The sequence below is a fragment of the Nanorana parkeri genome, unplaced genomic scaffold (assembly GCF_000935625.1).
Source record: "Nanorana parkeri isolate BGI_ZX_2015 unplaced genomic scaffold, ASM93562v1 scaffold610, whole genome shotgun sequence".
NCBI classification, from domain to species: Eukaryota; Metazoa; Chordata; class Amphibia; order Anura; family Dicroglossidae; genus Nanorana; species Nanorana parkeri.
The window spans coordinates 891,909-919,592 of record NW_017306878.1 but is presented as its reverse complement, the minus strand read 5'-3'; the positions used below and the strand labels follow the sequence as shown (position 1 = coordinate 919,592).

The 27,684-nt window shown below is 45.6% G+C and overlaps 2 protein-coding genes across 2 annotated transcripts in view; both read right to left on the bottom strand.

The window, feature by feature from the left end:
* PMFBP1 (polyamine modulated factor 1 binding protein 1) overlaps positions 1 to 11,089 on the bottom strand; it is a 27,019-nt gene extending 15,930 nt beyond the window's left edge. Inside the window, exons 1-12 of the mRNA XM_018562895.1 lie at positions 11,039 to 11,089; positions 10,725 to 10,904; positions 10,556 to 10,639; positions 9,408 to 9,575; positions 9,167 to 9,250; positions 7,582 to 7,749; positions 7,119 to 7,340; positions 5,420 to 5,650; positions 2,953 to 3,183; positions 934 to 1,056; positions 722 to 848; positions 486 to 643 (exon numbers count right to left, since the gene is read on the bottom strand). Coding sequence (XP_018418397.1) covers positions 486 to 643; positions 722 to 848; positions 934 to 1,056; positions 2,953 to 3,183; positions 5,420 to 5,650; positions 7,119 to 7,340; positions 7,582 to 7,749; positions 9,167 to 9,250; positions 9,408 to 9,575; positions 10,556 to 10,639; positions 10,725 to 10,904; positions 11,039 to 11,089 — 1,827 coding nt within the window. The remainder of the gene's footprint in view (positions 1 to 485; positions 644 to 721; positions 849 to 933; positions 1,057 to 2,952; positions 3,184 to 5,419; positions 5,651 to 7,118; positions 7,341 to 7,581; positions 7,750 to 9,166; positions 9,251 to 9,407; positions 9,576 to 10,555; positions 10,640 to 10,724; positions 10,905 to 11,038) is intronic.
* Positions 11,090 to 11,149: 60 nt separating this feature from the next.
* LOC108792182 (spindle pole body component 110-like) overlaps positions 11,150 to 27,684 on the bottom strand; it is a 22,073-nt gene continuing 5,538 nt past the window's right edge. The window contains exons 2-15 of the mRNA XM_018562894.1: positions 24,122 to 24,186; positions 22,145 to 22,265; positions 20,777 to 20,920; positions 20,566 to 20,646; positions 18,459 to 18,542; positions 18,233 to 18,379; positions 17,484 to 17,567; positions 17,199 to 17,378; positions 16,146 to 16,334; positions 14,420 to 14,578; positions 14,251 to 14,334; positions 12,858 to 13,004; positions 12,600 to 12,746; positions 11,150 to 11,234 (exon numbers count right to left, since the gene is read on the bottom strand). Of these exons, the coding sequence (XP_018418396.1) occupies positions 11,169 to 11,234; positions 12,600 to 12,746; positions 12,858 to 13,004; positions 14,251 to 14,334; positions 14,420 to 14,578; positions 16,146 to 16,334; positions 17,199 to 17,378; positions 17,484 to 17,567; positions 18,233 to 18,379; positions 18,459 to 18,542; positions 20,566 to 20,646; positions 20,777 to 20,920; positions 22,145 to 22,265; positions 24,122 to 24,186 (1,698 nt within the window). The 3' untranslated portion in view covers positions 11,150 to 11,168. The remainder of the gene's footprint in view (positions 11,235 to 12,599; positions 12,747 to 12,857; positions 13,005 to 14,250; positions 14,335 to 14,419; positions 14,579 to 16,145; positions 16,335 to 17,198; positions 17,379 to 17,483; positions 17,568 to 18,232; positions 18,380 to 18,458; positions 18,543 to 20,565; positions 20,647 to 20,776; positions 20,921 to 22,144; positions 22,266 to 24,121; positions 24,187 to 27,684) is intronic.

Genomic DNA, 27,684 nt, shown 5'->3' with positions numbered 1-27,684 from the left:
CTTGTAAAGGGGGGGGGGGGGGTGCTCGCAATGACTGTGGATATCAGCAAAATGTAGAAATGTCCCCAGCACACCAGGATCCTTTTAGGATAGCAGAATGTTCATTTATTAGAAGTTCCTTGTCATATAAACAAGCCTGATGAAGGGACCGAAAGCGCAGGGTCCCTTCAAATAAATGAACATTCTGCTTTCCTAAAAGGATTCTGGTGTGCTGATGACATTTCTACATTTTGATATCTGATATCTGTCTAGAGTTCAGCTTTAGACAGCTCTGCCGCTGGATATTATACAAAGTTTTCTTTAGGTTTAGTAGAAAACAGGCAGCGTGTTACTGGATAACTATTCTATATCAGCACTGCATTATGTTCTAGTGCTTCTAGCTGTATTTTCAAACCCTGTCTTCTATCTGTAGTGTCTCCCCCTAATGATCCGAGTTCCCTGCCTTACACAACTCACCCGCAGTGCACTATATATCTGCTTCCTACCTGCTCTTTGTGACTGGCCAGCTTGTTGGTATCTTTCAGTTCCTCCTGAAATTTCTGGATCTGCTGCTGTTGCTCGGACACGAGTCGCTTGTGCTCTTGAACTTGGGCTTCTGTGTTTCTTCTTAAAGAAGAGACCTCCAGCTGCAGCCGTTCCACATCTGGGCAAAGAGTACACAGTGAGTTTGCAGACACTCTATGTAGGATTCATATGTATACAGCCGGTGTCCGAGGCTTACCTTTCACAGTGCCGTTTCTCTGCTCTCGTTCCTTAGTTAGATCCAGTTTGACTTCCATCAGGAGAGCCTGACTACGCTCCATGTCCTGCATCTGCCGCTGGACCTCCTCCTCTGACAGTTTCAGTTCCTGCACACAGGGACAGAGTTACTACACACAGGACTCAATGGGCATTGTGGAAATTAGGCAGAAATCCCGCAGCCTTTGCGCTGACCTTTGTTAGCTGGCGCACCAGCCGTTCCATGTCCGCGTAGCTGCTATCGCTGTATCTATGGGAAGCTTTATAGGATGAGAAGTCTGTCTGCAACTTCACAAAGTCTTCCTCAAACTCCACCACCTGCCACAGCAGAAAGTCACATCAGCAAGGGATACTTCTAGTTCATGTTAAAACTTCAGTCTCATCAATTTAAAATTTCCATTTAAAAGTGTATTTATTTATTTAACATTCGAGGCACAATGCGGCCTTTCTAAATGTAAAAACAAATCTATTACTTGTAAATTTATATAATCTCAGGTAATGTATTAGTGATTGTAAGCTGACACTGCTTGTCCATTGATAAGCTCTCAGTTGATGTACAGTGGTTTGTAGTATAATGCAGGTTTTGTTGATAAAGAAAAAATGGACATGGGATTTCGGTGGGATGGAAGGGACATGGGATTTCGGTGGGATGGAAGGGACATGGGATGTCGGTGGGATGGAAGGGACATGGGATTTCGGTGGGATGGAAGGGACATGGGATGTCGGTGGGATGGAAGGGACACGGGATGTCGGTGGGATGGAAGGGACACGGGATTTCGGTGGGATGGAAGGGACATGGGATTTCGGTGAGATGGAGGGAACATGGGATGTCGGTGAGATGGAAGGGACATGGGATTTCGGTGGGATGGAAGGGACACGGGATCTCGGTGGGATGGAAGGGACACGGGATCTCGGTGGGATGGAAGGGACACGGGATCTCGGTGGGATGGAAGGGACACGGGATCTCGGTGGGATGGAAGGGACACGGGATCTCGGTGGGATGGAAGGGACACGGGATCTCGGTGGGATGGAAGGGACACGGGATCTCGGTGGGATGGAAGGGACACGGGATCTCGGTGGGATGGAAGGGACACGGGATCTCGGTGGGATGGAAGGGACACGGGATCTCGGTGGGATGGAAGGGACACGGGATCTCGGTGGGATGGAAGGGACACGGGATCTCGGTGGGATGGAAGGGACACGGGATCTCGGTGGGATGGAAGGGACACGGGATCTCGGTGGGATGGAAGGGACACGGGATCTCGGTGGGATGGAAGGGACACGGGATCTCGGTGGGATGGAAGGGACACGGGATCTCGGTGGGATGGAAGGGACACGGGATCTCGGTGGGATGGAAGGGACACGGGATCTCGGTGGGATGGAAGGGACACGGGATCTCGGTGGGATGGAAGGGACACGGGATCTCGGTGGGATGGAAGGGACACGGGATCTCGGTGGGATGGAAGGGACACGGGATCTCGGTGGGATGGAAGGGACACGGGATCTCGGTGGGATGGAAGGGACACGGGATCTCGGTGGGATGGAAGGGACACGGGATTTCGGTGGGATGGACGGGACATGGGATTTCGGTGGGCTGGAAGGGACATGGGATTTCGGTGGGATGGAAGGGACATGGGATGGAAGGGACATGGGATGTCGATGGGATGGAAGGGACATGAGATGTCGGTGGGATGGAAGGGACATGGGATGTCGGTGGGATGGAAGGGACATGGGATGTCGGTGGGATGGAAGGGAAATGGGATTTCGGTGGGATGGAAGGGACATGGGATTTCGGTGGGATGGAAGGGACATGGGATTTCCGGCTACCGGCTACCCCTGCTTTAGCCGTGTAATTCTGCAAGCATTTGCTTAGATCAGGGATTCAGTCTAGCTTGTTAAAGAGCAACTAAATTAGTTTTGGGTCAAATTTATGAAATAAAAATATGATATATATATATCTTTTATTAATTTCATTTAAGATGGTAAGATACAACATAAGCAGACGTTATAATTAACAGGAGGTAAGAACAGAGAAGCAAAACATGTAAAAAGGAACCTAGAGCTCCACCTGTTGGCTTGATAGGAATCTACGTAATATACATATGCAATAATATGTGCAAAAATCGCTATTTATCTACACATATATTTGTGAAACGGTTGTCAGCATAGGACAATCCATGAGTAATAAGTAATATAGAACCTGTGTACACTTACCTGGCTCTGCAGTTGTGCAGCATGGCCTCGCACAGACTGAAGGATCTCTTCGCTTTGTTGTGCTTGTTCTTGGCTAGAAGTTAAGTCCACCTGCGTTGCTTGAAGTTCATGAGTCAGCTGATCAATGGCTTCCTCGCAGCCCTCTAGCTCTGTACATTTCCCCTCCAGCTCCTGCTGCAAAACCAGGAGTTCCCCCCGCAGGGCAGACAGACGGGAATCCCGCTCAGACAACTGTAGAAGAGAAAAGTATTCTTATTACTATACAGGATTTATAGCGCACCAACAGTTTGCGCAGCGCTTTAGAAAACAGAGGGAGACAATGCAGTTAACAATAACATTTGAGTACAGGAGGTAGAAGGCTCATGAGAGCTTACAATCTAGTGGGAGGGGCAAGTGATACAAAAGGTAATAACAGTTTGGGATCATTTCATGGAACAACTGAATGGACGGTTATATTGAGGTGGAATAGGCCCCCCTAAAGAGATGAGTTTTCAAAGATCATCTAAAGGTGGACAGAGTAGGAGATAAGCAGACAGATTGGGGTAGGGAGTTCCAGAAAATGGAAGACACCCTGGAAAAATTCTGAAGGCAGGGGCGTCCTGAGGCAGGGTGTAACCTGGAGCGGGTACCAGGTGACACCCCGCCGTGATGTCAGCACGCATGCGCGTGATGTCACGCGCTGTTACCTGACGGCTGGTATCTTGGTGATGGATGCCGGCAGAGAGAGGAGGGGAACCGGAGGCATACCGGAGGATAAGGTATGCCTCCAGGTCCCCTCCTCTCTCTTGCAACTGTCGGCTCTCGGTCCATGAACGAGTGCCTGACTTTTTTAGAAGGGGTGACACTAAAATGACTGGTCATTTTGGTGTCACCCCTCTAATGGTGTCACCCGGGTGCGGGCTGCACCCCCCTAGTGACGCCATTGCCTGGAGGCGAGGAGGTGACAAGAGAGCTGGAGGTCTTGGGAGGAGCGAAGGGGGAGGTTTGGGTGATATGTTGAGATGAGGTGGGTGATGTAGGTTGGGTCAGAGTTGTAGATGGATTTGTATTCCAAAGTGAAGAGCACCAGTCATGACCATTTCCCTGTCAATGGTCCATTATCTTCAGAGGAGGAAACTGTTTTTAATAGTTTGAAGTTACTGTGCCTTACACAAGCCTCACAAAGTCAACAAAAAGCTTCCTTCACCTGCCCTGAGTGAGCCAAATCCGCCTTTGTATCTTACACGCTTCCCCTCCCAGACATTGCAGCTCACAGTGCGAGGGTTTCAGTGGCAATGGCAGTGCTGACAATCCAAAAAGCAGTGGGCAGGACTGGGAGTGGTCATGTGTTGATTGACAAGCTGCAGGCTTGTGAACCAGCAGTAACAATGCTGACAGCCGTGCCCTCTGCACCAGGTCTTCATCCCACTGCAGTGCAAGCAAAACACAGCCTACATGAGAGTGGCAATTCTGCTCTGAATTCAGGAGCAGTGCAGCATCGTTGCCACCCCCTTCACAGGAAGCTAAATTAGGTGGCAGGATCAACAGGTATTTGTGAGGTGGGGGACTAACAGAAAACTCTAAGTGCAGATCAATTATAAAAAGGTAATGCACACATATATATATATTTTTTTTAAATAGGAGGCCATAGTTCTACTTGAAAGTTCACAGATGACGGGGCTGCATTTATAACTGAAACTTAAAGTGACAGTAAAGGCAAATTGTTTCCCCCCCCCCATGCTAATATAAGGACTTACCTTAAATGATGCCTCCTTATCCGATCATCTTCTACTTTCCTGTAGTTTTCAGGAGTTCCCTCAGTGCTGGTGCCGGTCTCCGATCCAGCGCTGACTCCTCTCTCTTCCTGTTCCCACGGTGTCTGTGCGGGTGTACGCATGCCGGGCTGCATGCATTGACTTACCTTGTGTCTCTCCTCTCTTCCTGGCACTTCCTGTCCCACGGAGTCTCTGCGGGTGCACGCTGCAGCATTGACTTACCTTGTATCTCTCCTCGTCTCCCGGCGGAAGATCTGTACTGCGCATGGGCCCGCCCCAAGATCCTTTGCGGTCGCCCGAGAATCTTTAGATCTTCGGATGGGAGCGCGCGGCGGAGACACAGGTAGGTTTACACCTATTTAACTTTTTTTATATATATGTTTTTGCATATATCTACTGCTTGCCAGCTATAGATCTATGCAAAAAAATGCGAGGGTTTAATAATCCTTTAAGGCTTGCATGGTGGTTGGTATATTCATTCCCGTTGACTTGTATGTGGACAGAATCAGTTCTGACGCAAACAAAGGCCAAATATCACAATAAGGCAAAGAGTAAAGTACAGTTACCTAGAGAAAGTCTCTCTTATTCTTGTCCATCTGGTGAATGCACCTTGAGCATCATCACTGGATAGTGCAGAACTTTATAAAGGGCTATATTTGTACATTGCATACACATATCAATCTACTGTCCCCCATGTGAGGGGAAACACACACCTCATGTTTCATGTCCCGCACTTCATCCTCCATCTGTCTCAGGCTGGCCTCCAGTTCCCCCACTCGGCTCACACAGGCCTGGTATTTGCTGCGGTAAAGCTCCATGCTGCTATTTGAGGAGTTGCATTGGCTCTCTGCACTGACTGCTCGCTCCTCGGCCTCCCACAGCCGTGACTGCAGCTTCTGCACCTCATCGTCCCGCTGATGTAGCTCATCATCTCGCTGTGACAACTGTGATCAAGGGGAAAAGCGGTGAGGATTTGTTGCATTCAATGCTTTGTATTTTGTCCTGGGCTGAAATGACTGATTTCATTGCATGCTGAGCTTCTTGCAGTGTGTATTAGAAGCTGCAACAAGGCAGACAGAGCCTCATTTCCTGGGTGGAGAACAATCAGCATCATCTCGCTCTTTCCTCCCCAGCCTGACTGTTTACACCCCACCTCTTCCATTCATTAGGTTTTAGTTCTTTCAATCATGGAGTTTCAGCATCATGTGGATGTTACGTAGGGTGGCCTGCATGCAAATATAGCATGCCTAGGAACACCCACTCCTTCAGACTGACAGCCGGTATTGGATATTTGCATAACTATTTTCAAGAGCCTGCCCACTGCTTGCATCAGTGCTGAGGGTTGTTGAGAGGAGTACTTAGGCAGGGTGCTGTAATGTTTCCAGGATGTTATGTACAGCACCCTGCCAGCCCCTCCCACCAGCCATGATCTGCCTGCATTGCACAGTGAAGCACGGAGACCTAGTGATGATGTCACTGGATCTAAAATAAGGTATTTAATGAAAATGGAAATGTTTTATTTAAAAATGTCATTAGCATGTTGATGAGGGGGAGAAAGAAGGAACCGGAAGTAGCAAAATATAAGCAGAAAACATTTCAGATTTAAGACTTGTGTTCAGTATTCCTGATAAACATATAAGATGCCATTTCTAGATGAACAAACACCTTTCCCGTTGGCACTTTTAATCTACCGACTGCTGTATTCTCTGGGCTCCGGACACTGTTTCTGCATGTGCCCTCCATGTCTGTGATGGTGGTTAGTTTTCACAAGGGCTTCTAAATCAGAAAGAAATCTCATTACCAGGGGCGTAACTAGAAATCACAGGGCCCCATAGCAAAATTTTGTATCGGGCCCTGTGATTTCTAGTTAAGTCCACCTGATAACCCAAACAGCCCACCTGAGGGTGACCCGGCAGAGCCCACCATAGACTCTCTATGGTAGGCTCTGCAGGGTCTCAGGTGGGCGGTTAAGCCCTCTTACCTGCCTGCCCCGATCCGCTGTCCGCCTCGTTCTCCTCCACGATCGCTTGCCGGCCCCACCTCCTTCGTCACTGGACCCCATCTCCTCGATCGCCGGGCCCGCCTTCTCACCGCTAAGACTCGCCTCCTCGATCGATGGGCCCCGCCTCCCCCATCGATGCCGCCGAAGGGCCCAGCCACCACCTCCGAAGCTGCTGGATGTCACCGACTCAGCAGGGGCTGTGAGGTGGAACGCGCTGCTGCACATGTGAATAGCGGTGTGTTCCTCCTCACAGCCGCCAGTGACAGCCAGCAGCCTGAAATGCCATAGCGACCCAGGCGGTCCGCCCGGCATCAGGGGGATGTCCTGGCCGGGCCCCCCTGTGCCCGGGGCCCCACAGCGGCCGCTTAGGTCGCTATGGTGATTGTTACGCCACTGCTTATTACGTTTACCTGCTCCTCCAATTGCAGCTGTAGATGTTGTGCCAGGGTCAGGTCCTGTGCCAGTCTCTCCATTTTCACTCTGCAGCGTTGCAGTTCCAGCTCCTGCTCCTCGCTTCTCCTGGTTATGGACTCCAGCTTCTCCTGCAGCCGCACAGTGTCGCTTCTCATCCGCTCCGTGTCCATCTGATGCATCTGTCTCAAAGACGAAAGCTGCTGCTGCAGCCTCTGCATCTGTGGAGGTGAATGTTGAGTGTAATCTGTCCCCTTCGGTCAAAAGTCTTACAACTAGTACATGTAAAACAAGACACTGACCCATGAAGGAGAGTAAGAGATCAGAAGACACTGTATACCCATGCATGTGAAATGTCAGTGCTTCTTTTACAAATGCAGATTGGTTGTTGCGGGTGATTTTCTTAGAACGTTAAATAAGTCTTGCTGTGACAAACCCTATCGCTCTCCGTCCCTCTCTTACCTCCTCCTTACTATCCTCTTTCTCCTGACGAAGCCTCTGTATGACGGTTTCATTTTCAATGGCGGTATTTGCTCGCTCTGAGCAGATCTCTTGGAGGCTCTGCACATCACTCTGGAGGTTCTTTAGCTTAGAGCGAGCGCTATTCAGCTCCTCATCACGTTCAGAGAGCTGCAGAATACATCAAACGTTAATGTATAGTTTCACTAGCTAAAGGCAAACTCTAGGACTCCAGGAAAATATTTTTATTAACCCTTATAGTGGGGCTACCCCCGCACTGCAAGAGTTAACTGCTTGTCACCCTATGCTCTGAGCCGGCTTCTTCTTAGACCAATCCTTCCAGCCTCTCTCCCTGTCCTCCGAAGCGGTTTAAGGTCCCGTAAATCATCATGTCTATACACAGTGTATAGATGTGAGGACACTGATGAAGATTCCCATGCTGCAGGAAGGAGAAGACAGGCTGCAGGGAGGAGAAGACAGGCTGCAGGGAGGAGGAGACAGGCTGGAGGGAGGAGGAGACAGGCTGGAGGGAGGAGGAGACAGGCCGGAGGGAGGAGGAGACAGGCCGCAGGCAGGAGGAGACAGGCTGCAGGCAGGAGGAGACAGGCTGGAGGGAGGAGGAGACAGGCTGCAGGGAGGAGGAGACAGGCTGCAGGGAGGAGGAGACAGGCTGCAGGGAGGAGGAGACAGGCTGCAGGGAGGAGGAGACAGGCTGCAGGGAGGAGGAGACAGGCTGTAGGGAGGAGGAGACAGGCTGCAGGGAGGAGGAGACAGTTGGCCGGAGCAGAGCTACTGTTAAGTATAACTTTGTTATTTTAGACACCTAGACAAAAAATTAGCACTTAACCCTTGCAGTGCGGGGGTAGCCCGACTGCAAGGGTTAATAAAATGTTTTCCTGGAGTTCTTCTTTAAATTATGCAACAAATACTGTATAATTGCTAAGCAAACAAGTCATTTTGTCATTTCATAATATTAAAATGCACCTTTCCATTACAATCTGATGCTGCTAAGATTTTCAAAAACTGTCCAAAAAAATGCTGCTTCCTTGCAGTAGTAAGGCTTTCTGTGTACTGTGTTAATGACCGGCTCACTCTTTTCCCCAGAAGTCTGCAAACAGCTGAAGTCAAATGAGGGGCCCCCATTACAATAGAGGTTTTATTTTTGTTGAGATAATCTTTAAGACTCTTCACAACTAAAGGGATGCAAATCATGCTCCTTTTCTTATTACAACACTGAGATTGCTCAGGTGGCAATAAAGAAGGCAAACCCTCTGATTCAGCAGTTAGATTGAGGTGGGGAATAATAAGGCAAATGTTTATTTCTTCAAACCATAGAAAAGGTTCTGCTATAACGTATGACAATATTCTTAACATTTACATAATTCACGTCGAGGGGTTTGCATTTTCCTCTGCAAAACTGGAGTTTTTCTATCAACTAAAAACGTTAGGCAAAACTAGTAGCTTTTATTGCAGTGTCAACTAAATCACTCAAGACAAAGCTTTGTTCCAGTATGTACAAGCTCCAGTTAAACAGCACTCTTATTGATCAGGACACCGGGTCCCGCCAGGTCCTGGTACCGGTACATACCTCACTCCGGGATTGCTGCAGCTCCTGTTCTTTGGCAGTGAGATCTGTGCGGAGGTTCAGTATTGTCTGATCTCTGTTGGAGACCTAGATTACATGGCAGGTATAGTGTTAGGGATCGGTGGCATACAAAAATGAAAGAATGAAACAAAAAGCTGTGATAGAGAAGGACAGACTCTGCTGGAATATGAAAAGGTCAGATTATTGGACTACAGTAAACAACAAGCAGGTCCCATCATATCACCTCCTTCTGGGCAGCTTTGTGCTTCTCATTGATGATTCCTAAATCGCGCTCCAGTCTCTCCACAGTGCTGCTGAGCTGAGATACCTCTTTTTCCCTGGCTCTCTGCTCCTCAGTCACAGATGCCAATTCCTGTCTCTGCTGTTCCACCAATGATTCACACTGCATCAGCTGTTAAGAAGAAAGAAAAATACGTAAATTACAAGTTATATGTCAATTCCCTATCTCTGCATATCTTCAATGTGATTCAATTAAAACATTACCATGAAACATGCGCCCACATTCTTAACTTCATGTCCCATAGAATAACCTCCAACTACATCTGGAGGCACTCAATGGTTTAAAGCAGTGGTTCTCAACCTGTGTAACCTCCGGACCCACATTTGTCCTTGGTCATTAAGTCGTGACCCAATGGAATGCACAGCATTGCGGTACAGTGCATTTAGGTGCGGCCAATGGAACTGTGGGTGGGAGGTGCGTTTGGGGTGCCGTTCAAGTGAATAGCAACGCAACACATCTCCCACACCAGAACACGTGATACCCAGTCTCCCTACCTTACAAGAACTGGAGTGGATCCTCAGCTTGGGGTCGAGTTTGGGCTGCTGTGACAGAGCTCCATCCATATGTGCATTGCTTGTACAGCTCCCTTGTGTGCCCTGTAGAGGTGCCTGGAGCCAGAATGTGACGTCACTCCAGTCCAGGCACCTCTACAGGTTACATGAGAGAGCTGTAAGCAATGCACGTATGGATGGAGCTTCCTCATGGCCATAGCCCCATCCCATCCCTACCCACCTGAAACTCTGGCATATTTTGAATGGCTGCTTGGTGTGAGAACTAACAGTGCTGCACTAGGGGGAGGCTGAGGAGCCTCTCACCTAGAAAAGTGGAAGGCATGTGGTGACCCACTGAACATGGGATCGTGAACCATCGGTTGAGAACCAAGGGTTTAAAGGATTTGTATGGACATGATCCAAACTTACCCCCAATAATCTTCTGACCTTGCAGTACATTTATAAACATAAAGCACAGGGAATGTGGATTGTGTTGCAGAAATTACTGAACATGTTTTTCCTGACAGACATAAAATCATTATAAAACTTCTTGTTTTGAAATAGATTTTTAGCAATGGAAGTAATGTTATCCTAGATTACCTGTGCTTTACATGTTTCATGCTGCTCCTTTAATTGAGTGAGCTCCTGCTGGAGAGACGCAATGTCTTTGTCTTTCTGCTGAACCTATGGACACCATGTAAGAGACAGGAGACCTTTAATAGAATGTGTTCATGAGTCACCAGAACCAATGTATAGAAACACACCGTACCTGGGCATCGGCCTCCTTGCTGCCCTCCTCTTTCTCCTTTGTGGCGATTTCTAGAGCACTTTCAGATCTCTCCAATTGCTCCTTCACAGTCTGGAGCTCTGCGTCTCTCTTGGTGATGTCACGCTGCATAGACTCCGTCTGCTGCAGGGCATCACTTAGGCGCTCCTCACCGTGCGTTATCTGTGAAGGTCAAACACAACATTCATTAATAAGTAATAGGAAAAAAGAGGCAGAATTCAAAAGCGAACTCAACAGGAGAAAGATGGGAACAAGGTTTTACTCTTGTGATAGCAAGCTTCACAGTTTGAGATCACAGAAAAGAAAAAAAAGCACAAGGTGAAGCGTATAAAACAGCAAATGAACATTGCAGTAATAGACCAGCAGCAGAGGTAAAAGGCAAAGGATCAGCAATAGTAGTGAAACCAACAGGGAAAGGAAAGGACTTCATCCTGGTGCTCCACTAGCAGAGATGGAAGAAGACTGGAGGCGAGTAAGAGAGTCCAAGCAAAGCTGTCAGGAGAGACCAGATAGGAGAGTGAGAGCTAGACAGACTAGAGATCTGCAACTGGTATAAAGCATTAGAGACAGTACAAGAACAGCAGCAGCACAAAGGCACTGCATACAAGAAAACTTCAAGAATATTCTTCAAGAGATATTATTATTTAAATACAATAATATATACTGTAAAATACATTTTAACAGAACATAGAAAGAAACATTTACAAGTTTTTTTTAACACAAGGGGGTCAATTTAAAATGTTTTACACACACCATTTATTCTGGATTCACACATTTGAGTGAAAGTTGTGTGGAAATGTGTGGACACATTTGTAAACAGCCCCCTAGTATTAGGTGTAAATGGGTGATTGTATATAATATAGTCTTTTATGGTCATGTAATGTGTAAGTCTACTCTGTCATACATCCTATTTGCCGGTATTTTTATTACAGTACACCGAGTTGCACATGCACAGCTCACTGCGCAGGCTCAGCAGGGCTCCTGCCAAGATAGTAAGTCTCAAGCACATGCACAGGAGTTACCTCATCTGGCCCTAGCCCATCAATCGGCTGAAGACTCCAATTCCAGAAGCAGACCAGGATGAAGATGAAAGGGCTGGTGAGGGAGGAGAGGGCTGACATTGCATCGCTGGAGGAGATTGCTCAGGCAGGTAAGTCTGCCATAACATGCCAATATGCATGCACACTAGCACATTATGGCTAAAAGCTCCTGGGGGCTCTTTTTTTTCCCTTTACTTCCACTTTAATAAGGTAGCAAATAAGAGAAGTTCATTGATATGGTTTACATACATTTGAATACACTTTGCCCAGTATATACAGCTGCTTTTCACATAGCGTGCTGCTATCACCCGTTATCTAGTGCTGGCCACGAAAGGACTATGAATAGCAATTACCAGCTCCCTTGATGCAGTTTTCTGCTTGTTATAGAAATGTGAGTGCATCAGAGTGAGGGTTTAGTGGTAAATACATGTTTCTAAAGGAGCGTCTATCATCTGAACCCCTGATTGGCACCCTTTACTAAGACCTATATGTAAGAGGTGTTCCTGTAGGCTGATCCAGTGACGCCCATAGCAGCGCAGTCTTGCGAGCCACTGTGAGGTGACTTCTTTCTTACTCTGCTATCCTTTTTGTCATTTATGACCCTATTTAGATTTTAGGAAAATATATGGAATAGAGGTAAAAGATAGGGAACCAACAGCAGAAGAGAGAGAATAAAGTTTGGAATGGTTGATGAAAGCATCGGCAGAACAGAGGACGACAACACAAGTCACAGGAAGGAAAGAAACAGATAAGAAATCAACATCAAGATGAAGAAACATCAGACAAAAAAAATCAAATAGTAATATTTCCAAGTTACCTCTTTCTGAAGCTGGTGGACCTTGTTCATCAAAGAGTCCCTTTCCTCCTGTAATAATGAGATCTTCTCACGTGCGGTCTCTTGTTCGGAATCACAGGTTGCAAGCTGGGCTTGAAGTCTGTCTGTGGCTCTGGTCTGGAACTGAACCTACAAAGGTGCAGAATATGCCACACATGTATGTTTAGTGTATATATCTGTCAAAGCTGATTTATTTCCACCTTCTCCTGGTGTATGATATTTCCACAGTCACTCCATTACCTTCTGCTCCATGTCCTCCGTCTCTATATTAAGATCTCGTATCGCCCTCTCTAGCCTCAGGGTGGTTTCAGTAAGTGAAGACTTCTCGGCATGACGCAGTGACAGCTCTTCCTGAAGACTGCCCTTCGTAATTTCCAGCTGCTGGACCTGGAAGGAAAAGAGAAGTAGAGGAGACTTATTCAATATGGAGTATGTTAGGATCAAGGAACGTAAAGCTTAAAGTGATATTAAAGTTTACATTTTTTTTCTCTATCTTTCCACCCAGGAGGCCCACCTTTACATAAATCTTCCTTTCTTCTTCTTTAAAAATCTTTAATTCCTCGTGTTCTAGTTGGTCCACGCAGCGTTCATGCCTCCGCATCTCTGCACGGGTGCTGCCAGAAAAAAGTTCTGGGCACTTTTTACTTTAATGCACAGAATGCATTGAGGTAAAAAAAACATCCAGACTTTAATGTCTGCTAAATATGCAGTTGAAATGCACACATGTGAAGTGTCTTATCTGCCAAAGGATTTGTAACTCTGTCCAGCCACTTTTGTGATGCATACACCTCATAAAATTTGTATTGGTTTCATCGCAGTAAAGAGTACAGTGCAGTATAGAACAAGGTGCCTTGACAACAATAGCGGCTACAGGATACATCAATGTAAGTGCATCATTGCTACGGGTACACAGGTTATGAGTCATTGCAAACACCACGAGTAGTGACTACATTGTGCTTCCGATGTAAACCAGTTGTAGGTGATGGCGAGTGAAGGTGCATATGTATTCCTCAGTAATATAATATTGGGGCCGGGTGCTTAGCTTTTAGAGCAAGTGAGTCACCAGACAAGGACCAGTAGTCATATCCTGACTTGAAATTGCGATGGCATATGTCTGCAATTTTTAGAATAACCACTGTGTGTGTACCTTATTTACTGCCGGTAAAACTAATAAGGCTCAAAAGTAATGGAACAGATCAAGTGTTTTTATAACACTGCTTTGTCATGACTGCTGACCAATTGGAGTGATCTACAACTGACGCTGGCCATACATTGTTCTATTTTTTTTTTGCTCCCCCGGGCTAAACAAAAGAAATAGAACAGATTCCTCCATCAATGCTTACGGGCGATGATCGAGGAATCCCTGTTGTTTCTGATGTATTCTGACAGCGGCTGTCAGAGTCGGCAAATGAATACTGACTGCCGACTGTGTTCATTTGAAGATTTTCTTCTTCAAATCAGAAGAAAAATCGGTTCTTCCGATCAGCTGATCAAGGGATGCCGGACGAAATAGTACCAAAAGCATGCACCCACTGTGCGAATTTCGGCCCGTTCCTGAAGAACAGTCCGAAATAGTGTATGGCTAGCTTGAGAGATTCTGTGATGACATTTAGGCAGTATATCCAATTCTCACCTTGTCTTCTGCATTTTGCAGCTGCCTCCTCATAGTCTGCACTTCTCTGCGCAGGCGGTCCACCTGCTGCTCTTTCTGGTTTAACTGAAACATAAAGAGGTCTGTCACACAAAATGGACTCTTTGGACTCTTTCAGTACAAGTTCAAATGCTCTCCCCCGTGCACGTACCTTACTTTCCACCATGCTATTGTGCTCTCCTAAGGCTAAGCTCTGAGTCTCCAGCTCAGCATGTAAGGCTCCAGTCTCCTGCTCCAGTTGCTGACTGTGCTCCTGAAGTCTCACTTTTTCCTCTTGGAGTTCCTGCACTGACTGTTCCAGATTCAGAATCTTTGGAAAAATGGTGAATGTTAACTAAACTTACAACAAAGGATTAATCTATCCAAAAGTGATCTTTCAGTTACTGCTGAAATCTAGCAGCCCGAGTCACCCAACAGGGTAATTATATCTCATAAGAACTCCAGCAACAAGACCTCCCTATTATAAATCCTGACTCCAACAATGCATGATAAACCCAAAACTCTACAGCATAATGTATGGATTAAAGCCGTGGTTGTCAACTGGTGGGTCATGGCCCAAAAGTGGGTCGTGACCCCATGATCAGTGGGTTGCTGCGTGCATCCCACTGCGCTAGGTGAGAGGCTCCCTCAGTCTCCCCCTAGTGCAGCACTATCAGTTCACGCACCGTGCAGCCATTCAAAATATGCAGCCCGTCAGCAAATATAATATATAATGTTGGGGGGTTTTACGTCATTTTCAGGCCTAAAATGTGGAATATAACATGGGTGCAAAAAATGAAAAAAGGGCCTCAGTCATGAAGGGGTTAAGTGGGCTGGGCTGGGGGTATGGCCGCGTGAGAGCTCCATCCATACGTGCATTGCTTACAGCTCCTTCGCCTGCCCTGTAGAGGTGCCTGGACCGGAGTGACGTCGCATTCTGGTTCACGCAAAACAAATGGCAAACGCACTCATGAACTTATCACCAGCTTTAAAGCAAGGTGCACATGGAAGGGCTTTATACAGAACAACAGCAAAAAGTTTCCCAGCACACTCACCATCCAGCATGCAAAAAAACTTGTCTACCACTAAGGTTAAAAACAGAGGTTTAGACACACGTCTTCTGCAGAATATGTGAAAGCCGCACTGCCAAGGCACCTCTATATAGTGCGGTCCTAACTCTAATCTATGAGAGTCTCCATCTTGGAGCACATGTAGCAAAAGATACAATTGGGTGCAGGTTTGCCAGGAGGCAGCCCCCAACCCCCTTTAAAGGCACAGGGACACACAAGGGACCCCGCACCTCCTGTCAAACCTGCACCCAATTTTATCTTTTGCCACATGTGCTCCAAGATAGAGACTCTCATAGATTAGAGTTAGGACCGCACTATATAGAGGTACCTTGGCGAGAAGGTGCGGCTTTCACATATTCTGCAGAAGACATGTATCGAAACCTCTGTTTTTAACCCTAGTGGTAGACAAATGTTTTGCATGCTGGCTGGTGAGTGTGCTGGGAAGCTTTTTGCTGTTGTACTGTATAAAGCACTTCCATGTGCACCTTGCTTTAAAGCTGGTGATAAGTTGAGGAGTGCGTTTGCCATTTGTTTTGCTGGACTGATTTGGTGCAGTGACACATTGGGGGTCTCAGCTGCCGTTGTGTTGTAATGTGCGGGGTCCCTTGTGTGGTGGTACAAAAAAGAAAGGGCCAACTCTGCTTACGTGGGATAAATGGTCTCCCCAATGCGAGCCAGATTTAATCAACCTGGACAGGGCTAACGGCAATGGTGGGAGGCTTGTTAGCACGCCATTTATACACCTATATTTTACAGGCACCCAATAGCATTGCTCTATTGTACATTATGTACCAGCTGTAAGTTAGCAGGAGGTGGTCTAGTACTGACCTGTTCCCTGGCTCTGTGCAGACCCTCCAGTGTGCCTCGGTGCTCCCTCTGCAGCTCTGCGTTCTTCCTCTCCTGCTCCAGCACTCGCTGCTGCAATTCCATTGCTTCTCTCTGGCAGCTGCTATATCTTCCTCGCAGGGAGGCAGTCTCTGACTGTGCCCCCTGCAGCTCCTCCTGCTTGGTACTCAGCTGGAATGACAGAGCAGCAACGTAATGATTACAAGGGGTCATAGAACACATTATTATCTATGGGTGTGCAATAACCAGTGACCAATCACAAATCATTTTTAGCTGTTCTTTTTCAAAAAGAGTGCAGCCAGCTGGCCCGCCTGCTCCTATGCCATTTAATTGACTACCTAGGCCACCTAATTTAGTAATGGGCCAACGAGAAGGCACCGGAGACATACAGTCAGTCAACCCTGCCAGAAAGTGTTTACATTTGCATATTGGGGTGACTGCAGCATATACAATCTTTTGTTTTCGTCAGATGAGATTTTCATTCCCATAGAGTTGAAGCAGGTGAAACACAGGCCAGACGCAGGTAATCTCCAGGTCCCATGCACCTGTCAATGAATTCTGAATGATCTCAGAAGCATCCCAAACTGATGCTAATGACACAAGCCCACAGCCCATCGACACGGCTCTTGAACTGCTCTCTTTCTGTAACCTATAATAAAAGATGTATACTGCCACACACTTGACTTCTAAATATGTGAGTGGCCTGGCTGTAATGCTTAGGCTTTGAATTCAATACTTTTAGTGAGTGACACAGAACAAGTATTGAGATAAGGACTTCTGATTGTATTTCCTGCATGTATGTTTTGGGTCTGTGACTCAGAGGTATTGACGCTAGACGCAGCCAGGCAACTACCATTTTCCGAAAGAGGTCAGAAACAGTAGCCCTGTGTTTTTCTCATGACAGGTGTACTTTAAAGATGATCTGTGTCAGTACCTCTCACCCATTCCTGTCAAACCTTGCACATGCAGTGGAATTACATGGACCTTTAAAGGAGGGGACGCCTGCAAGCAAACATGCATATTCAGTATAATTACCGCAAACACAGTGTCCTGTAGCTCTTCTCTCAGCCTGTGTATTAGTGTCAGATGTTCTCGTTCAGCACATTCTGCTTTTAGAAGTTGATCTTCTAGCTCCTCTCTGTGGTGCAGGTCCCATGTCGTCTGGGCCGGCTCCTCTCTCGGCATGTACAGAGATCCTTCCCTAAGTTTATCAATCTGCAGAAAACCCACAAGATCTCAGCAATGGACAGGCTGTCGTTTCTACACACAGAGAAATCTCTCATTGTGTCTGAGTAACTTGAGATCTGCTGTGAACATTACCTCTGCCTCCTGCTCACGCTGGCGCACTCTCAAGGCAAAGTTCTCCCCTTCCAGCTGGGACAGACGCAGGTTGCATTCAGACAGCTGAAAATGGGACATAAACACTAATATAAAGTGAACCTGTCACCATATTACCCTCTAAGAGATACACACCTGTGTGTGCAGTGAAATTGTGACTTACCTGCAACTAAATTTACAAGTGCTAGGATATGTTAATTTTTACAATTCAGTGTGAGTCAAAGCCATGTCCTTCCTTATGGCCTGTAGCCATCCCTATGCTAGTGACATCATTGTCTGACTCCTTCCACTCTTCTAACATCCTGGGCAAAAGTCTAGTGAGATTTGTTTCACTGGACTTAGCCTGTCCTTGGAAGCAAGTTCAGCAGTAGCGCTGAGGAGGTATGCATAAATGTTATAATGTGTGACTAACTGAGGTCATATGACCAGAAAGCTTTAGCGTACAAAGCTTGTGCAACTTAAATGTTTGGGTCAGCCCATGCATTACAGAGTTATTGGAGAATTTTGCTAATCTCATCAGGTTTAAGAAAACTAACTAACTAAGTCAACCAAACCCCTATCTCTTGACTGTTATCAATGTCATTCAGAAACTCCCAGTAACCAATCAGAAGTCAGTATTGCATTGCCGTAAGTCTAAGATGCTAAGAACTAATCTGTGATCACTAATATTATATAGGATAATCACACAACACTGTACTTGCACTGCATTATGATTATGGTGCTGACAATACCTGTCGATGGGCCTCATCTCTTTGTGTAGATGTGGCCTTCAGGTCTTTATGAAGCTGTTGTATTCTGACATGTCTCTGCTCCAGCTCCTCTTGTCTTTCCTTCAGTTCTCTCTGCAGTCTGTACACTTGCTGTTCCTGAGCATCAAGCTGCAAAAAAGAAGAAAAACTAAAGTGAGGAGCCTGTAGTTGAATCAGGAGGATACGTTTATAGAAGAGCGAACCTTACCTCTGAGGAGAGGACATCTCTGGTGTTCTGTAGTGTGAGAAGTTCACTCTGAGCTTCCCTGAGGTCTGTGTCTCTACGATCCAACTAATGGAGGAGACAAGACAAGAGAGCTGGTTAATATCATAAATATTGTAACTCAATGCATTACTTAGCGTATACAGTATATATATCTATATATATCTATAGATATATATCTATCTATAGATATATATCTATAGATAGATATATATCTATAGATACATATATATATATATGTATGTATGTATGTGTATATAACACACACATACACACAGTATACACGGAGTGTCCAGATTATTATGACCACCTAACGTTTGTAGGCAAATTAGCTATAATTAGCTATAATTTGGTGCTGAAGTTGCTAGAGGACCAGACCATTATAAATAGGGAAGCAGGTTGTTTACCACGACATTAGAAGTGATTTTTTTCTGAAGATACGGGTAAACAACGCAATTTAACAGCCTTTGAACGTGGGATGATTGTTGGCGCTCGGAACCATGGAGCGAGTATCAGCAAAACAGCAGAATTCGTTGTTGAATGTTCAAGAGCAGCTGTTGTTAAAGTGTTTAAAGACTGGACTGTCAGCTGAAAATCTGGGTCTGAACGTGTGAAATGTGGCCGTCAGCAACTAGTCAATGTTAGGGCAGAATATATTTGTGGGGATAACTATTGCAGAGAACAGGCACTCTTCAATAGCTGCAGCAGAGGAAGAGTTAAAACTGTCAGATTGCATATACGGTATTAAATCTGTTTTTTCCCCTCCCTTTGTCCTGCAACAAGGGTTAAACAATGTAGAAGTGCACCGCTGCGCTCACACACAATGCAGTGAACCAGGCAGTCTAAAGCTGCCCACACACCTTACAATTATCTGCAGACTTTCTGTGGTCAGATGGAAAAGGTGCAACAGATTCCTCCATCTATGCTAAGCTGTGTGGATGGAGTAATCTCCACCTGGGCCAATCTGTTGCACTTTTTCCATCTGACCACAGAAAATCTGCAGATAATTGTAAGGTGTATGGCCAGCTTAACACTCCCCCTGCCCAGAAGTCCAGTCAGCAATGCTCACACTCCCTGAGCACTGCTGCTGATTGGAGAACTGGGCAGGTGGTGTGTCTGACTGATGAAAACCTGGACCATTGCACTCTGTGCAGTCCGGCTCTATAGCATGCTTATAGCACAGAGCATTTTAAGCTTTGCTGCATAAAAAGACAGGTCTGTTAAATAAAAATAGGCCCTATATTGCATTACAGTAATAACTGGCAAAGCTTTAATTGGACTTTGGCTAGATCAGATTTGGCTAGACAATTTGGCTAATTCAGATTGACTAGTTCTTGCCAGGCCTCAACACTGTCACCTGGAGGATGCAGTGATGTCATCCACCTTGGTAAGCTCCAACACTAGACTAAGCCAGGCTGGACTCCTACAGAGCAAAGGCAGCAAGGAAGCATGGATTGGTTAGTATTAGGGCTGTTACTGATTAAAATTTTCGTGTTCGATTAATCGAAATTCTTTTTAATCGATTAATTTCGATTAATTATAACGCACATACAGATCCAACTACATTGGCCTATACACATACAGCACAGCAATGAAGTAATAAAATGAACTAGTTACATAGTTACATAGTATTTGAGGTTGAATAAAGACATTAGTCCATCAAGTCCAACCTATTCACTAATCCAGCACGTTATTAATCTCACGTGCCCCACTCAATATGGCCGCTGCTTGAGTGGGGCAACTCAGAATAATAACGTGCTGGATTAGTGTGATCCTAGTTAATTTTATTACTTCATTGCTGTGCTGTATGTGTATAGGCCAATGTCTTGACTGGCGCTCGTGCAGAAAGTTTCAAAAAAATTTTAATCGATCAAAAAGATTAACGATTAATCGAGAAATTAATCGTTAATTTGCACAGCCCTAGTTAGTATACATTGCTGGGAGGTAGGGCTGTCAGGAGGCGCTGTCACTTTGCTCTGAATGGGCAGGTGGTGGTGTCTCTTTAAGGTTAAACTATTCGAATAATTTAGTACTTAGATTATTGTCCATATTGTGACTAGTTATTTTTAATAAATCCTTTATATATACGCACCTCATCTTTCAGAAGTGTGTTACTTTTGGATAGAGTGGAGTGGGTATCTGTGGAAGAGGTTTCTGAAGGCTTGTTAGCAACCTGACAGAAGAAAATTGAAAAACAATTCAGGCCAATAGCCAAATGACTTCTAGATAAACCGATGACCATGTAGAGTATATCACACAAAAGAATAAGGAAACCTCTTCTGGAGACAGAAGGTGCACACTACCTGGCTCAATGCTTTAACTTGGTTCTCAAGATGGTGTTTTTCTTGCAGATGAATTACAGCCTTTGAATCCTTGAGAGAAATCTCCTGGTGCAGCTCTGTGATGGTGTCCTGCAGCTCTTGGAGCCGAGCGTCCTTCTCAAACACCTGCAGAGAGAATATATTAGATGCAGGAGCAGAAATATGGCCATGTGACATGTCTCTCCCTTATCTGAAGGTGGCGTGGAGTGTTGGTCTGCTCATGTATTTGGATGTCTTGCAAGAGGCTTCCTCTGAGGCTGGTTCAGGGCTAGGCAAATGGAAGTCTAGACTGGTCTGCTTAGCTGAACATTACAGATAAAGTGGAAGGATGTCAATTGTATTGATCATAACAATGAGAAAGTTTACTTTCCAGGCTCTGTATTGAAACACTGTAAATAAAATGAACTAGACAAGCGTTCTCATATAGTTTTCCTTCTCGATGCCACCCTTGTAGCCACCCTTCTCGGTGCATTCTTGCATGGGACTACAACATTACATACCAATGCAGCAAATGCCGGAACATGCAACCTTCTAAATTTATGGCGGCGGGTTGACTGACAGCTAACACAGCAACTAATGTTTATTCTTGTCCTTCACTACTGTCATTTGTGGAAGGTACCAGAAATATCAGGCACATATGGACATTGAATAACGCCACCACAATGCATCATGGGATATGTAGTCTGAGGCTGGTAGTGCACATTAATATGATTATATGTGCACTGCTCAAGCCTCAGACTGGAAGCTCGGCTATGGCTCTTGAACGTATTGTGGGGACGACAGCAATAAAATAGAGTTTATGTAGCTTGTTACACAAAAATAGCCATACATTGAGCATTACAATTACAAGATACACTGGCACGTGGCCTTTCATGCTAGGGGTTTAGTTGTACTTTGGTAATGGATGGTAATGTCCTCCAATATCACCTGTATTCAGTAGTGTGCCCAAGAGGCAACTGGGCTCTGTAATGCAAACAAACTAATCAGAAGTCGGCATAACAGTCTAGTGGAAACCAATGAAAAGAAGTTGATCTGTGGTTGATACAGCACCTCACTATGTCTAATGAAGGAACAGATTTGTAAAGATAAAACTAGACAGAGCACCCGCCAAACTGCAATTTGCTTCCAGGAAGGTTTAAATCTAACTGATGGCTGCAAAACACTTCTTTCAACTATCCTGATTTGTGCTTGTGCCATAAATGGTCCTTCTTTATTTTACATCTTTTTTTCAACACGATGGAATATATTGCAGACAATGAAAGACACGTATATAAGATAATATAGGAGCAGCTGGTCATTGTAACTGTTCAGAGTTCCATCTCTGACCCTTCTGTGTACACACAACCTTACCTCGATGCGGCTCAGTTCCTGGCTGTGGATGGCATCCCTCAATTGACTGTGCAGCTGTTGTACAAGAAGCTCTTTATTCATCACCAATTCCTGCAGCTCTTCCAGCTCCTGCACGAATCCCCTGAACAGAGAAACATGTCAGAGTTTTACATCAGAAGTAGGGCCCCAATGTGACAGGACTTATGGAACCAAAACTATCAGTCTATCATTGTTTTCAGACCCTTAAACTCAATTTATCTTCAGACATTAATGATTAGGCTGCTAGCTCAGAGGCACAGTCTGGTTTCCATATGGTATTTGTGATAAATGATTGTGGTGCTAGTGCGTCCCATGGTCAGATAGGGCTTCCAGACATACTCTATATGACCTTACTCTCTCTTCTGGCTGTCTCTCCTCACGCTCTCTCCTGCCTGTCTCTCCTCGCTCTGTCTCCTGGCTCTCTCCCCTGTCTGTCTCTCTCACTCTCTTCCCTGGCTCTCTCCCCTGGCTGTCTCTCCTCGCTCTCACCCCTGGCTGTCTCTCCTCGCTCTCTCCCCTGGCTGTCTCTCCTCGCTCTCTCCCCTGGCTGTCTCTCCCCGCTCTGTCTCCTGGCTCTCTCTCCTCGCTCTCTCCCCTGGCTGTCTCTCTCACTCTCTTCCCTGGCTGTCTCCCTTGCTCTTTCCCCTTGCCACTGGCAGCCCACATGCAGGGTGTTAATGGGGGTAGGGAAGAACAAGGATGTGAGGTGAGGTAGAAGTTCAGGATGGCTCAGGAGGTTGAGAGAGAGTGTACCTGGATTATTTGTAATAAAACAGAATGGCAGTACAGTATATATAGCCATGAGGTGTCAGAGTTTCTATCAGATATTCTCCAATAAGCAGCCAACATTGTTGTACATTGTTGTTTTTACTTCCTTCCCTCTCTTTCTTATGCTGCAGGCTTTGCTCTGCTACCTCAATGAATCACAGCAGACCCATGCCAGGCTGCGGCTCATACCCTCTGGGAAAAGTTAAGATTAATTTCTTCAAGCTTCTAAATCAATTAGCCGGTCTGTTTATTAATATCAAGCCAACAGAAGGAGGTGAAAGCTACACGGGAGGATGGCAGATGAGCTGGCACAATGCCATCCCCACTCATGGTTTCCTGTGATATCAGCAGCGGGAATATGTCACAGCAGCCAATGAAGTGGGTCTGCAGATCAGAGCAGGCAAAGGAATGGCATGGATTGCCAGCCTCCTAACCCTGGAAAGCAAGTGCAGGTGGCATGTGGAAAGCCAGCATTTGGGCACAAGCGTGATTAATGCATCTCTACCTCCCTAAAATGTTCCTTCGAACATATTTTGAAAGCAGCGGCGTATCCTTGCACACCATCACAGCTGGCAAGCTGCGGATGCTCACCTTGATTATTCAGTTAAATATGGAGGACAAGGCCACAGGGAACAGTACATCATTGTCTGGGGATTATTTTTCCTGCAGCTCTGAATGCTCATTCGGCAATCAAGTATTATAATGAATACAGTAGGAGACACCTTGTCAACAACAAACGAAAAGGTTCTGGTTCGCAGCAATGGCATGGGCCATTCTGAAAGAAGAAGATGCATGGCGTGGAGGGCAAAGACTAGGAAGTGGATGTGTGACTGTACACACCTCTGTGCAGGTACTGGAGTCACAGCATGGCATCAGGATATCACACTTTGCTCAGCTCATAAACAGACATAACAAATCCAGTTACAGGAACACTTCCAGAGCAGGTACGTGGAAGGAAAAGATGCAGCTCCCCAAAAGCAGCAGGATCAGAAGGCTGGGAGACCTCTATCTATATATTTGCTATTATGCCCAGGGGGGGCTGAACCAAAAACTCTTTCACCCAGATCTGCCTATACGGGAAAGTCCAGACTTGGAAGGCAGTTAGGAGTGTGACACTTTGCATTACATGCCTATAAAAGCTTTGGGCACACTTTACATGTGACAGTGTTGCTCTCTCCCTTAAGTACTCACATGGCTGATGCTGCGTCAGTTGCTGGTAGGTCTTCAGGCGCTGGGTGAGGGGCCAAAACCTGGCGCTGAAAACAAAGCATAATGGATAAAGTCAGATATGTGATGCCAACAGGATGAGGACTTTACATAAAAAAGGAGAAGGCTCGGAGCAAAGGACCAGCACCAGAATGACTTTTTTGCTGCTGAGTTCTGATTACCTTTATAGTAACTGTTGTGGGGTATTTTTCTTTTCAGTATTATTAACAAGCCCATGCTGAGTTTCTATTAGGAATAATTGTTTGGGTATAACAAATGATGAAATAATGAAGTGCCCTTTACGTACACTGTCTGGATTACAAAAGATGAGCAAAAGGAAGATTCTGCATGTGGATGAGGGTGTGCAATCCCTTCAACAGGAAAAAAAAAATCACAATGATGGGTCCAGAATCTTACTGGGAGTGTATGGAGCCCTTACTAAAAGCGTATGGGCGGCAGAGGGTTATTAAACTCACACAGCCTGAAGTCGGCAGCTAATGTCTCTAGTGGTTAATCATCCTACAGTGCTATGGCTTTGTGCATATCTCATTTGCATCTCATTAGAGCCGCTTATGCAAGAAGCTTATTCGCAGCAGAGAAATTATGTCTAGAGCGGCTCCCTATGTAAGTGCACGATAGCTCGGAAGCTACGCTAACCAATCCCAAATAAAAAGCGGGGTTCTGCCTTGGCATTGATAATTGAAGCTGTGGCATGTTCATCCCTTGGCTGCATGTTGTGGATATTGGCAGATCCTCACTTTCTTTTTGGCACTGTTGTGGGTAAGGGGGGGGGGGCATATAATGGGTACTAGTGGCATACCACGGATGCTTGTAAAAAGTGGAATGACCAGTTAGTTTCCATCTTTCAACTTTTGCTGTTCTCCCAGAGACTGCCCTGAATTAAAAGGGGCCTATTCCCTAAGGCAGGGCTCAAAATTTCCACTCGCCCCCTCGCAATTTGCGAGTGAAAATTGTGCGGGGGCGAGTGGAAATGAAGCCATTGAGTCAGGCACTCAACTCCTGGAAGGACTCCTGGACCTCCTCGGGGCGGCTTGTGAGGGGGAGAGAAGCCGCGCCCCCAGCTGTCAGGATGGCCGAGCGGGGAGGAGATCGGAGCCGCTGTCATCCTGTCAGTTTCAGGATGACAGCGGCTCTGTGCGTGGCAGATCGGGGGATCGGTAAATATCAGTGATATTTACCGATCCTCCGTGTGAGAAGGACAAACACTGGAGCGATCGTCTGATCACTCCGGTGTTTGTAAATAACTGGGGACACATAGTACTATGTGTCCCCAGTTATGAATGAACAGGCTGTGATTTACATCACAGCCTGTTCATTCAAGATTTCCTCAATGGGGAGAAACACTCAGTACAGAGGCTCCTCCCCATTCAGAAACTATTGATAGTAAATATTTTACTATCAGTGTCTGAATGAATGAGAAGCCTCTGTACTGAGTGCTTCCCATTCACTGAGTGCTGAGGCTGCTGAAAAAGAAATTGAGGATTTGTTGTCCTCAATTTCTTATCTATTTTAAAAGGGGAATGTCAGGGATCTGTTTGGACCCCTAATATTTCCCAGAAACCCCCCCCAACAGTAAAAAAAAAAAAAAAAAAAAACATTATAAAATTAAAAAAATGTAAAACATTATTTTAAAAAAGTGAAAACTGCCCCCCCAAGCATATTATTAGACATGTGCGAAGACTAAAAATTAATTCCAGATGAAATGTGTAATGCTCTGTGCGTTGTGCTGTGGCTGTACGTGTGTTGTGCTGTGTGCGCGTTGTGCCCTGTGTGTGTTTGTTTGTGTTATGCAGAGCAACTGGTGGCGAGTAACTATGAAGACCTGGCTAGTAGGTCAGGACCTGAAATTTTGAGCCCTGCCCTAAGGTACACAGGTATGGCTTCCCCCAGCTGGGCAGGTGTGTTATGTGACTGGTCTCCACATGTATACATTTATATTGTGATACATGCAGATGTTGCTGTTGTTCTGTAGAACATTGTAAAGGTTCAAAAGCATTATGACTGTCAGAATTTAGAGCAAACACAATTCTCAAGAGCAGTGGAGGAAGGTGGTGGTGGTGGTAGGGGGCTGCGTATGTGAACATGGGAATGTACTTTAATTACAAGCCAATTATACTGCAGGGGCCCACAGATGATTATAGGAATGTGTGAAGCTGTCGGAAGAAAATTACACATAATGTTAATGCAATTAGACAAGTCTTTCATGTCAGGGCAGGTGTGTGTGCATGTGACTGGTATGTGTGTGCGATATCGCAGGGACACTTATAATGCGATACACATAGATGTCGCTGCGGTTCTGTGGAACGCTGTTATGATATGCAAAGCTCTTTCTAATCTCCAGCAATCTCTCCGCCATCCAAAACATTCATTACATGTTAATTTGGGGCTGGCATTTCTCTTCTGTTGCTTAATTCCAGTAGAAACGAGAACTCCGAGTGGCAACAAATTGTGACATGTAATCATGAGGGAAATAAGTGGTATTAAGCAAACATTCATGTAACATGGAGATAAAAGATTTTGATGCTGAAATCCAGGAGCACCGATACAATAAGGACTCTTTTCTCATTGAGATTTGAAGCTTAATTGGAAACGGTTGTGAATTGTAAATCACTGATTCAAAAAAGCAGGAATCAGCATTGGCATTGAATTTACAAGAGGAAACTAATTCTTGTGTCACCTAATGGCAAAGGTACAGGGTTCATCCCAGAGCATCAGAGGAATAATGGTGGTGCAAAGTGAAATCCTGCGCGGTAACCTATAAAAACCTGATGATTAGGTAACAAACCAGATTTTAAAAAATCTGGTCCCTTACGGCCGCCCAAAGATAATAGAGGGCAGTCAGATATCCAGGCTTGATCTGAAAGCCCTCAGGCCAGCAAATCCGAGGGCTGAACAACCCCAAATACACTTCCAAGGTTAGCTCTGTAATCATGGAGTCACGAGGTGAGTTGCCTGTGCCAGGTCCATATTACCCCAAAATGCTTTTGCCCTGCAAATTCTCATGCTGATGTCAGTCAATCCGTCAGAAAATGGCTGCATTGGGCTGTCTAGGCTGCTTAACATCCACTCTTTACAACACCCCAATGTGAGATTAGTTAGCTGCCACTGTAGGAAAGACAGCCAATGAGCTGATAAAATAACCAGCTACAATTCACTACCTTTACTGATTCTCAAGGCATAAAGCCTCAGTCCTATAGATCAGCGGTCGACAAACTTTCGGACCTCATGGACCACTAAATTCATCATTTTAAATCCCACGCACCACTAATATGAATTTTTATAAATATATATGTATTCTCTCATATTCTTTGTTTCCTCATACATAAATATATTCGTGTGTGTGTGTGAGAGAGAGAGTGTGTGTATATACAGGGCTTGAAAAATTTGATAGTGTCTCACCAGTCAGTCAAAAATTTCACCAGTCAGCATGACCGGACTATAGCCTTGCAATTTATGTAAAAAAAGTTTGTGGACAGATAGAGCTTTCTTTTGGAGGTATATAATCACCATGGGGGGTATTTTTTTTT